This window comes from Mesitornis unicolor, unplaced genomic scaffold, assembly GCF_000695765.1.
Source record: "Mesitornis unicolor isolate BGI_N332 unplaced genomic scaffold, ASM69576v1 scaffold14681, whole genome shotgun sequence".
Lineage (NCBI taxonomy): Eukaryota > Metazoa > Chordata > Aves > Mesitornithiformes > Mesitornithidae > Mesitornis > Mesitornis unicolor.
The window spans coordinates 9,774-20,679 of record NW_010163267.1 but is presented as its reverse complement, the minus strand read 5'-3'; the positions used below and the strand labels follow the sequence as shown (position 1 = coordinate 20,679).

At 39.6% G+C, this 10,906-nt stretch overlaps 1 protein-coding gene across 1 annotated transcript in view; it reads right to left on the bottom strand.

Moving 5' to 3' along the window:
• Positions 1 to 10,685, bottom strand: part of LOC104548012 (disks large homolog 2) — a gene marked incomplete at both ends in the record, with an annotated part of 122,807 nt that extends 112,122 nt beyond the window's left edge. Inside the window, one exon of the mRNA XM_010193913.1 lies at positions 10,561 to 10,685. Coding sequence (XP_010192215.1) covers positions 10,561 to 10,685 — 125 coding nt within the window. The remainder of the gene's footprint in view (positions 1 to 10,560) is intronic.
• Positions 10,686 to 10,906: the final 221 nt, after the last annotated feature.

Sequence of the window (10,906 nt, the reverse complement as noted above, 5' to 3'; positions counted from 1 at the left end):
CAGCCGGCGGAGGCAGCAGCCTCTAATGGTGGCCAGAAGGAAAACTACTGCTCACAGAACGAAGGATCGTATCTGCCCTCCCAAGCCAGAGGCCAAAGTGGGACAGCGGAGAGGCGAAAAATGAGGAAAAAAAAAGAGGCGTAGGTAGCTGCGGGGTGTTGTGAGAGGAAGGTGTTGCGATAAAGAAAAGGGAAAGAAAAACAAAACCCTGTATAAAGTCTGAGATGAATGAAGGCACCAGGAAGCTGCAAAGCTCCTCCCAGCTGCAGGGCTGCTCTGCAGGTACTGGGAGATGCCCCAGGCCAGGCTTCGTAGGTGTGGTAGAGGGCAGGGATGGCTTCGCAGCCCTGACTTACCCTCCAAAGCCCTCAGGTTTAGCTGGCTCCAGGTTTAGCTGGCTCCAGTGCCATGAGGGGGCTTTGAGGCCCAGATCCCAGAGGAAGAGCAGCTGCCTTGGCCCAGCCTTAGTGAGCCCAGCCTTGGCAGGGGACCAGGCCCTTCCTTGGGACTGGGATACGCTTTACTATTTACACCAAACTCCTCGGTCGTTCCTCATCCACAGTGAAAATCCTCCCCACTGACACTAGCACCAGCTGAAGCATATTCAGGTTTGTGCAGGAAAACCAGTTACAACAGAGAGCCCAGAAGGCAATTCCAGATTCGGTATTTTTACAAGCACTTTTCATCTGGGGTTTTCCAAGCACCTTGCAAATATGAACTCATTTAAGCTTCACAACAAGCCCCGTGAGGCAAAGATAATGATCGCTATACCCATTTTTACAAATGGGGAAACTTTAGCACAAAAGAAGAAAAGTGTTGCCACAGATCAAGCGTAGCAAGTTGAGAACAAAACTAAGCAGTCCTGCCTCCCTGGCGCTTGCACTAACAAGTAGAAAACCCTCCCTTCCGCTCTGGTTTGATTGAGGATAGCTATTCCAAACAAGGGTGTAGCATTAAAATAAATGAAGGAGGAGAAATCGTGTAGTTCAAGTTCAGTAAGAAACTTCAGCGGCTTCAGAGCATCAGTACCGTGAGGCTGCACACTTAACACAGAGATAGCTGCAACTTCGGGTAAAATGCAAATAGGTAAGGGGAAAAAGCACCTCAACTTTCTTTTTGTAATGCCATGATTCAGAGGAATAGGCACAATGTAAACAACATATCCAAACAAAGTACACATCTTGCAAGTTTGATGTTAAAACTCACATGCAATGGGGAAATCAATTTACAACCCCGGCTCTAACATCTGTAGTAAAAGTGGAGCAAGCAAAGTGCCAGCACTGATGAGATACTGTCAGGAAATACGGTTTGGCTGGAGTCTGAAAGTCCAAGTGTTTATCCAAACCGCAGCCTAGGGTTTTGACAGTGCGTGAACAGCCTGTCTCACCGTGTATTAGTGGTTTTGGCTGTCAGAAGCAAAAGGTTGACCATGCTTTTTCTTAAAAGTTTTAGAATCAGATCTTTGCTGGTTATAAGGAAATTAATTGTATTTTGGTTTTTTTTATGATAGCTTAAGTCAGTTTCTTTTTCATCCAAAATCTTCTTTACAGGTTCGGTGGAAATTGAAAGAAATGAAGAGTTCAGCAGCACCCCGGAGGGTTACACCTGTCGAGTATGGGAACAGATGTGAATTCTTTTTTCTTGACTAACGCTAGGCTCCACAGAGAGCTGATGACTTCTAAGGTATGAAACCACAGAAAGCTCCTAACTCCAGATAAATTATCACCGAGCTATTTAAATTCGTAGCTGCAGCAGCAGTGCAAACGTGTTGATGAAATCATCACTTGGATTTGGTTGCATGGTGCTGTTCTGCTGCTGCTCCACTCTGGGCCATTTGTCATTTCAGGCTGGATGGGGACTACAGGAACTCTTGGGAGAGAGACCTGTTTACCAGTTCAGAACCATTGCAAGAAATACACAGTGCAATGGGCTTTATACAACTGCAGTGTAGCCAAAGTCCTAATATGTTGCTATTTTGCTTAAGTGTTATTCACAAGCAGTGGCTTCCATTAGTGGAAAACAGCACAGAAACGTATAGGGAGAAGAAACCGATCCTTTGTAACCAAAAGAAAACTTCTACAAAAATGTCCATCACTGCTGTCTATAAAGAGTTCCCTAAAATTCATCAAATACCACAAGCCAGGGAGGTACCTTTTTCTTCCCATTAAATTCTATTCTCTTTACCTGAGAATTCAGCTATTAAAACATAATTTCCCTGCCCTTTCCTACACTGCATAAGAGAATTTTTACAGCCTGCCAAATTATTTTCAAAACAGGAAAAGCAGAAATACAATCAAATTCAGAGACATGCCTGGGCTTTGCAAAACCGAATACGGAATGCAAACTTCACATAGGAAAAAACAGAAAAAAATCAAAGGATTCAGCTACATAAAAGAGAAGAGGTGAAAGCGACAGAAAAGATAAATACAACGTAACATGTTCCATTGATGAAAATAAGTTGATCATTTCAAACTTGAGTCATAGTAAGCCATCCTCAACTTCAAAAGTAATACATGAAAATCAGATTTGGTTTTGTGACCTGCCTTTTTTCCTGTAGATCCCCTGTGGTAATTCTATCTTTTTATTTTTATTATTATTATTATTATTTTTTTATATTTTTTTTTATTCCACAGTAGCTCAAAAAATGATATGCACAGATACATAGGCAAACAGAGTTAATAAGATCAAACTCCCTAACACAAACCAGGACAGAGTGTACAGTCAATAATTCACCATCTAATTTATGACTGCCTGCAGAGCAAGCATGTTTTGCCTAATGGGGTGAATGTCTCTTTATTAACTTACTACTAAATTATGTACTGAACTAATAGCATTGTCAGAGACCTGTAAACAGTGCAGATATGAACCAGTGTTTTGTGGCAGCACTGTAATTGTAATAACATCCTGAACAAGCTTTATGCCACTGCAGTGCACATAGACCTGGTACTGATAGGCTTAACACAAGATCAGAATTTAACAAACAGGGACCTGGGCAGTGAATCACAGAGCAGACACACTTCTGGTTTGATATATAATGATAGTGAACTAAAGCCAGTTATCCAAGCTGTATTGCAGACACATGACACACTTGTAAAGAACATGATCGCTCCTGGGAATAGCTCTTCACATAAATCTGAAAAGGCCCCTCATTTTTTTCCTATTATCACTCCCAATGCGCTTCTTACTGAGCCATCCAGAGATACGGATGGATGCCAGCAGGCAACCACCATGCGCCTGCTGCACAGGGATTTGGGGTTCAGACTTTTCATCAGAAGCAAAGCACCATCAGCACAGCCCATGAGGCAAAAATAGAAAGGGCTCCTTCATCTCGCTTGTTTCCTCTCCTCCATTTCTTGTACCTTTCTCAGGTAAACTGCACACAATAGTTATACCAGTGTGTTTATTAATTCCAGTTTTCAAGCTTGGAACATACAGCAACATTGTAACATTTCCTCTCCAGTTCACCTTCAATGAAACACAGAAATGTTTTTAAAAAATCTGATCAGAATGCAATTGTTACCTTTAAATTACTATTTTTTAAATTTTCTATTTTATTAACAAAATGTGCATGAGAAAGGGTCTTGTTTTCAGAGTTCCTCTCTTGTGACATACACCTAGCTAAATTTATAATCCTTTGACACCTCACACTGGGTTAGTTGACAACTGAAGCGAACACAAATCTAATTTGTTTGAAACCTTTGCTGGTAGCCATTTAACTCTGCTGGTAGCCTGTAAGGCACAGAAATAGGAGAGAAGGAATAATCCCTCTTCTATTCCAAGCTTTCTCCCTGATTTACTAGATGACTGAGGGCAAGTGATTTCGGTTCTTGTCTTCTGCCATTAGCATGTGTATTATGGTCCTTTCCCCACACCAAATCACTTGGAGAGCTAGGTAAAAAAAATCCTGTGGGGCTAACTATGACGGTGATGGTAGAAAAACACAACATGCCTTAAAAATGCTGCAGTTTCACAATCCTAAACCTCCTGACGATCAGTAATTAGAGTAATACTAGGAAAGAAGCATTTACAAAGGAAAGATAAACACAGCCTCAGTAGTTTTTAGCCTATGGTGTTCAGTGAGCTGGGGGTACGTGCGTTGTTTCTGATTAGTCTGTCAAATCAATTTACTTTTCTCAATGTGTTTGAGTTCTCCTTACAAATGTCCACACTTCTTAGGAAAAAAAATTAAAAACAGCAGGTTCACAGATAGAAAGAAACTGTAAACCAGTTTCCTAGAAGAAAGAATGAATGAAGCAGCTACAGGTCCGGGCAGCTTACCAGGGCACTGTGCCTCCAGGCACAATCACCTTCTTCCCTTTGACTCACCCCTCGAATCAACCCTCTTTCCTCTTCAGTACAGCTCAGGCTCAGATACCAAAATAATCTTTGCTACAACATTAACCCATAAAATTCCTGCTCAAGGCCACCAAATGTATCTTCCAGTCCTGCAAATAAACTCATTCATATTCAGTCATATATGCAGTAGCTGATTTTTGAATCACAGGTTCAATAAGATTCCTATGACCAAGAGATTGGTATAAAACATAAGATTTTAATCCTTTTTCCATCCAGGACTCTTTAATTTGTTTTTAGACCCAAAAACCTTTTAAAATTCACATTTTCGAACTTGCCTTCACAAAAAGGAAATGCATATTTTCTGATAGCAATAGATAAGGAACTCATACAACTCACTCATTCCTGTACCCAGTTTTGAGACAAACAGATCCATCATAAGATTGGAATTGGACTGTGAGAAATTATAAACAGAAAGGATGATTCTTGACTCAAAAGAGTTTTGGTTCATGATTGCTGAAAATAAATTCATAGTTTGGAAATCTCTGCTCTTTTTAACATGGTCGTAATTGAAAGCACTTCATTATCATTTTACTATTTTTTTTCAACCAAGTTATACTACTATACTAGTTCCATAAGCTGATGACTTTTGTTTTCACTATGATGAATTTTTCAGATGTGTGTTGTCTTTTACAAGCCACAATTTCACATACGATCAGTAAGTGTCAATAGAAGGAAGTGCTGAGATAGTATATTGATGTTCTTTGCTTTATTTAGGCATTTTAAACCATATTTTATTTAGGCATTTGAGCTGTATTTTTTTCTCTGACACAAACCCAAATAAAACAAAAAAAAGCCAGTCATAAGTCACTGGAATTCTCTTTCTTCCAGAGCTTAAAAGAAATCTGAATTCAGAGCTTCTCTATTAGATATTTGCCCATGGTCAACTGGCATTTGTGAGACAGAAGCAGAAGTTTTTGTGCACCAAAAACCTTCAAAGAGAGAAATTCTCCTTCAACTCAGTGGGAGTGGCTGCTACTTCTGGAGGGTTTATATTCGCTGTCTGTCACTGCCTTGAAACTCAAAGCTTCAAAGAAACATGGCAAGCAGCATTCAGAAAAAAAAAACACACAAAAAACAACCAAAAAACCCCCCAAAAACCTTAGTCCCAAGTTTATTATATCCGCATCGAGCTAAAATAAATTCAAAATTAATTCTTTTGTATTCCATTAAATTAAATTCAATTTAGAGGCTGGACTAGAGGTTGGATCCTTGTGGTCCCTTCCAACGTGGTATTCTATGATTCTATGAAATTATTTTCAGTATATGAAATTATTTTCTATATATTATATGGACATCATGAAAGATTCTACACCTTTCTGTATTTTGCAAGATTAGGAGTTAGTGTACTTACCTAAATGTCTCCTACAATCTGAATTGTGCAGAGTATTGGTTCTTATGCTAGTTGTAGAAGTCAGGGCATTTCCAGGCAGGTAGTATGTAAATACAGTAGTTACTACTGCCTTAAGAGGAGTAGCAGAGGAGGAGGCGCTGATCTCTCTCTGGTGATCAGCAGTAGGATATGAGGAAACAGAAGTAGGGAAGTTCAGATGGGATATTAGGAAAAGGCTATTCAGTGAGAGGGTGGTTGGTCACTGGAACAGGCTCCCAGGCAAGTGGTCATGGCACCAAGCCTGTCTGGATGATGCTCTTAGTCATATGGTTTGGTTTTAGGTAGTCCTGCAAGGAGTAGGGAGTTGGACTTGATGATCCTTGTGGGTTCCTTCCAACTTGAGCTATTCTGTAATTCTCTGCTTCTATGAATAATATTTGGAAGTTCAAGAAGTCTTTCAAAACCAGGAATGTTTTATTAAAATGAATGTTGTCTAAAGTGGCTGATAACTTTTACTGCTTTTTAAGTAGAGACATGGGCCATTGTCCTGGATTCACTGGGATGAAATCACATTCAGGAAAGCTGCATTTCTGAGAACTGGGGAGTTTCCCCTCTTTCCTCAATGGCTGTCATCACAGGAGGGTTTCACCCACCATTCTATTTCCAAGGCCTACTCCACCACTTGTGATCATCACATCTTGCAACCACCACTATATCGCCTGAGTATAACTCTGTGTACTTGATACTGATACTGTAATCAATATTGGGTTTTAAAATATTATTTTATTAAATGTGTTTCTATTTCAATCCATGGGTCTCCTTTCCTTTTTCTGATACCTCTTCCTGAGTGAGGAGGAGTTATTGGGTAACAGAAAAGCAGAAAAGCTGTCTAAACGATGACAGCCATGAAGCAATAGAAACCTACACAATGCATTGTACCTACTCTCACTAAATGTACTGTTCTCCACTAAAAGAACATAAAAACGAGGAACTTAATCCCTTTTTCCCAGTCTCACACACAGGTTTGATATCCACAGAATCCACAGAATAAGTGAACAATTTAGGTTTGAAGGAAGCTCTGAAGGTCATCTAGTCCAACCTCCTGCTCAAAGCAAGGCCAACTTGAAAGTTCAATCCCACTGCTCAGGACTCTGTCCAGATGAACACTGAATCCCTGTGGAGACAGGGATCCCATAACCTCACTGAACCACAATGCCTTACCAGCATAATTAAAAAGATATTTTTTTTCCCTTAGACCCAATTTGAATTTCCCTTATTGCAACATGTGACTGTTGCCTCTGGTCCTTCCCCTGTGCACCTCTGCTGACCTCCATGCTGGCCTTCATCACTGCCAGGGCACACTGCTGACTTAGGTGGAAATTACAGAATCACTGTATCATCTATGTTGGAAAGCACCTCTTGAGATCACCTCGTCAAACTCTCCCTTCTGAAGAAATGTTAGCTAGAACAGGTTGTCCATGGTATGTCTGGTCAGGTTTTGAAGATCTCCAAGGATGGAGACTCCACAACTTTTCTGGGCACCCTATGCCCAGAGTCAGTCACCCTCAGAGTAAAAAAGTATTTCCTGACGTTCAGGTGGAATTTCACGTGTTTTGTGTCCACTGCTTCTTGCCCTGTCACTGGGCTCCACTGATAAGAGTCTTCATTCCCACCAAACAGGTATTTATACCCAGTATGTATGTACTTATAACTATAAATTGTCCACGGGGACTCCCAGGTGCTTCCCTACAAAGCTGTTTTCTAGCCCGCCAAGCCCTACCCTCTACTACAACAGAGTTACTCCCTCTCAGGCGCAGGACGTTGCATTTGCTTTTGTTGAACTTACATGAAGCTTCAGTTGACCTATTCCTTCACTTGTCAACCCATATAGACACATAAAAGATTTATAAGGGTCTATAGCATTAAGTCCATTTCTTGCAGGTTGCTTTCACCATCTCTCTATTTGAAGAACAACACTCAGCTAAGTTAGATCAAAGGGACTTCATGTAAAATGCAGTAAAAAGTGATTTTACAGGCTTTTATGATTTAAAAACAGACAGTAGGTTTAGAAGCCAGTTCAAACACTTCACACTGCTATATAATGCATAGTATCTACAGGCAGAGTTTGAGGCAAAAATGGACACCAGAAAGTATACAGTGTTTCTGTCCATAAATACCAACCCATTTCTCAGGTTATCGCTACTCTTGGCAGGTGTTACTGCATGTTGTTGAGCTTTTGTTCCTTTAAAGTGGCCTTAGCTGATAAACTCTATGTTATGTAAAATTAATTGTCATGTAAACTACTGGAGACTGCACCAGGATAGCCCTTCTATTCAGTGACATACCAGTAACAATCACCCATACCTATATTTTCAGGTGTTCCTAAAACTTGACAGGACTGTGTCTTTGCTAGCATTGTAGCAAAGTGAAACTCACTTAGCAGTTAAAAACATTGTGAAATAAAATTAAGTCTCACCATCAAAACCTACAACCTTGTTTATATGCAATTCCAGACAGTATTTTTTATTGGAAATTGTGGTGAGATCTGTTTCACCATTTCACTATAAAATACCGAAAAACCAATGATCATTACAAAAATCCCGTTAAATCATCACGTAAGTATGCACCTTGTGTTTGACTGTAAGAGTGGGCAAGGTGTGTCAGTGCAAATTCTCATGTACTATAAAGTTTTAGAAGACCTTGTGGGAAACTGAGGCAGAGGAAAAACCCTTTGAGCACTAAGGAGCATGCAGAACTCCAGATACTCTGTATCATTATTCATATCATGCCATATTCAGCTAAAAGAATTATTTTTTCTGTTACTTAGTGTAAACCCCATCGGATTAAGTAAATCCATTTCCCTAATGGCAGTTTCACAGAATTATTTCAAGGCACTTGCAGTTTTCTTTGAAGGAAAAAAGTTCTGCAGATCCAGTTCTAATTAATTGCATCCAAATATTCAGTATTAACGAGAGAGGAGTTTAGTGTAAACTCCTGTTTACAAATGAGAGCAGAAAACATGACCATGACAAATGTGTGCTTATCAATTAAAACACTTTACTTCAAAATGTGCTAATAAATACTATAAGAATGTTATCTAAGTCTTAGTGATAACATACCTATATTTGTACTACTAAACTTTTATTACAAAACACAAAATTCGCCGCATCTCATCTCAGTAAGGATCAATGGATCAGTGTGCAAACTTCTGTGGGTTTAGGTCTTTCTAAGACCTTTACAACACAATAATTACTAAATAGTTGTGAGTTAAATTTAGAGTAGTTAATTAGTATAGAAATGCGTTATGAAATACTTGGTATCATACAAAGATAGGAAAAAAATACTGCAATGGCTTCCATCTTTTTAATGGCTTAAGCTAGACAAGCTTTCAAAAGTAATTAAAAACTCTACTAAAAAGTTATTATATTTTGCAAGGGATCCTTTCTTATTTGTAGAAATGTCAAATTTGATAGCATGATTTCCAAATATTGCTGTTTCCACATGCTCTGTTTTACATGAAGCTCACCTGGCCCAGTGCAGACAGTTACAATACAGACCACTACAGCTGAACTAGTTGAAGAAACTCCTTTTCATTTGAGTCAACAGTGAAAATGCAGGCCCTTTTAAAAAGTGATCTGGTTTTTTTTAGATATTGACTTCAGGATGAGATGAATCACAACCTAGAAATGCTGAGGTTTTTCTTCGCTGGTTACCAGGAGACTCTAAGATGAGTAATTTGGGGGTAGGTTGCTGGATTTTAGTCATTAAGTTATGTGAGATTATTCCTATTCATTTTGTCTATGATCTTATTTAGATCATAAGTTCTTCAGGCACTGCCAACCACCATGACTCCTTATCACCAATCGCAGCAAAAATAAGAATAATTTCCAAAATCAAATTGCTAATCTAGTATAAGAAATATATAAAACTTTCTCTAAAAAATGACCAGCTCTCCCTACTTTTAACTTGGAATTAAAGGAGAAGGCTTTGGCAAAAAACCTTATTGTTACCATCTGGATACATTTCATTAATTTTAGACCATCTGTTTATGGCAAAGGCTCCCAGATCTTAGATTCCAGTGTTGGGATCATGAAAGCTTCAGAAGTTTAGCCCAAGTCTTTTCAACCAAATTGCACTTCTGGAGCATCAGCAGGCTTTACAATCGACAGATGGGTGGTAGTCTCTGTGATAGAAGAGAGCCTTTCTGCGTTCAGTCCATAAGGAGAGAGAAGCACAAACAGTTCTGTGGTTCCTCGTGTTTAAGAGATGTGCTACCACATATCTGAAAACCACAACTTCCCAGTGACTTGCGTGACCACCTCAGGAGCTACAGCCATAGGCTACTCTGGAGGTGACTCAGGATATGGAGCATTGCCATCGCATCTTCACAGAGCCAAGAAGTGTTGGGAAACAGTAAGCACACTTCATCACTACAGCCAAATAACAGGGAGCACCTACAAATAGCAACACCTATTTAGCAATGGCTCTGTAGTTTGGGAAATTTTGATTATGTATAACACCAATGTACAGTTCTTCTACCATGAACATGCAATGACCAAGCAGAGAAGACTTTCATGCTGACGGACCTGTTTCCTCTTCCTGTCCCCATTTTGCCTTTTATACTAAATAAAGTGACTGGTACAAAGATAAAAGTGGCACCAGCAAATGTTCCTTTATACAGGACTTAACTGACCTTATTCAGTTGCTTTAAGCTACTCACATCAGTTCTGCTGCCTTAGCAGAAAGGCAACTCTAGTTATGTCATACACTTCCCCTGACCTCATGAAAGACCCAGTTTGCATATGACTCTTAAAGAAGAATTTATTATAACGATACATTTTGTTTCCAAGCATATATAATGAGTTTGTTTTTACCTGAGTCTTCCATCCTCTGCTGCAGCTCCTCCTGGTATAATCTTAGTAATGAATATCCCGGGATCATCCCCAATGTGTGGGTTATCTGTTCCTCCAGCAATACTGAACCCCAGGCCAGAATTCCCCTGAAAACATAATAAAAGGTAAATGTATCACCAGATGCTAGGTTTCTACAGATTTTATTTGCAGCGCATGAGCAAAGTATCCTTGCTTCTTGAAGAAAGCACTTTATTTGGTACCACCATACTTGAAGGCAGGTGTCTCTGTCAGAAAATACTAATTTTGAGTTAAGGAACAGAGGCTGTGAAAACAAAGGTGTCCTAGAGTTAATGGCAGAGGTAATGGA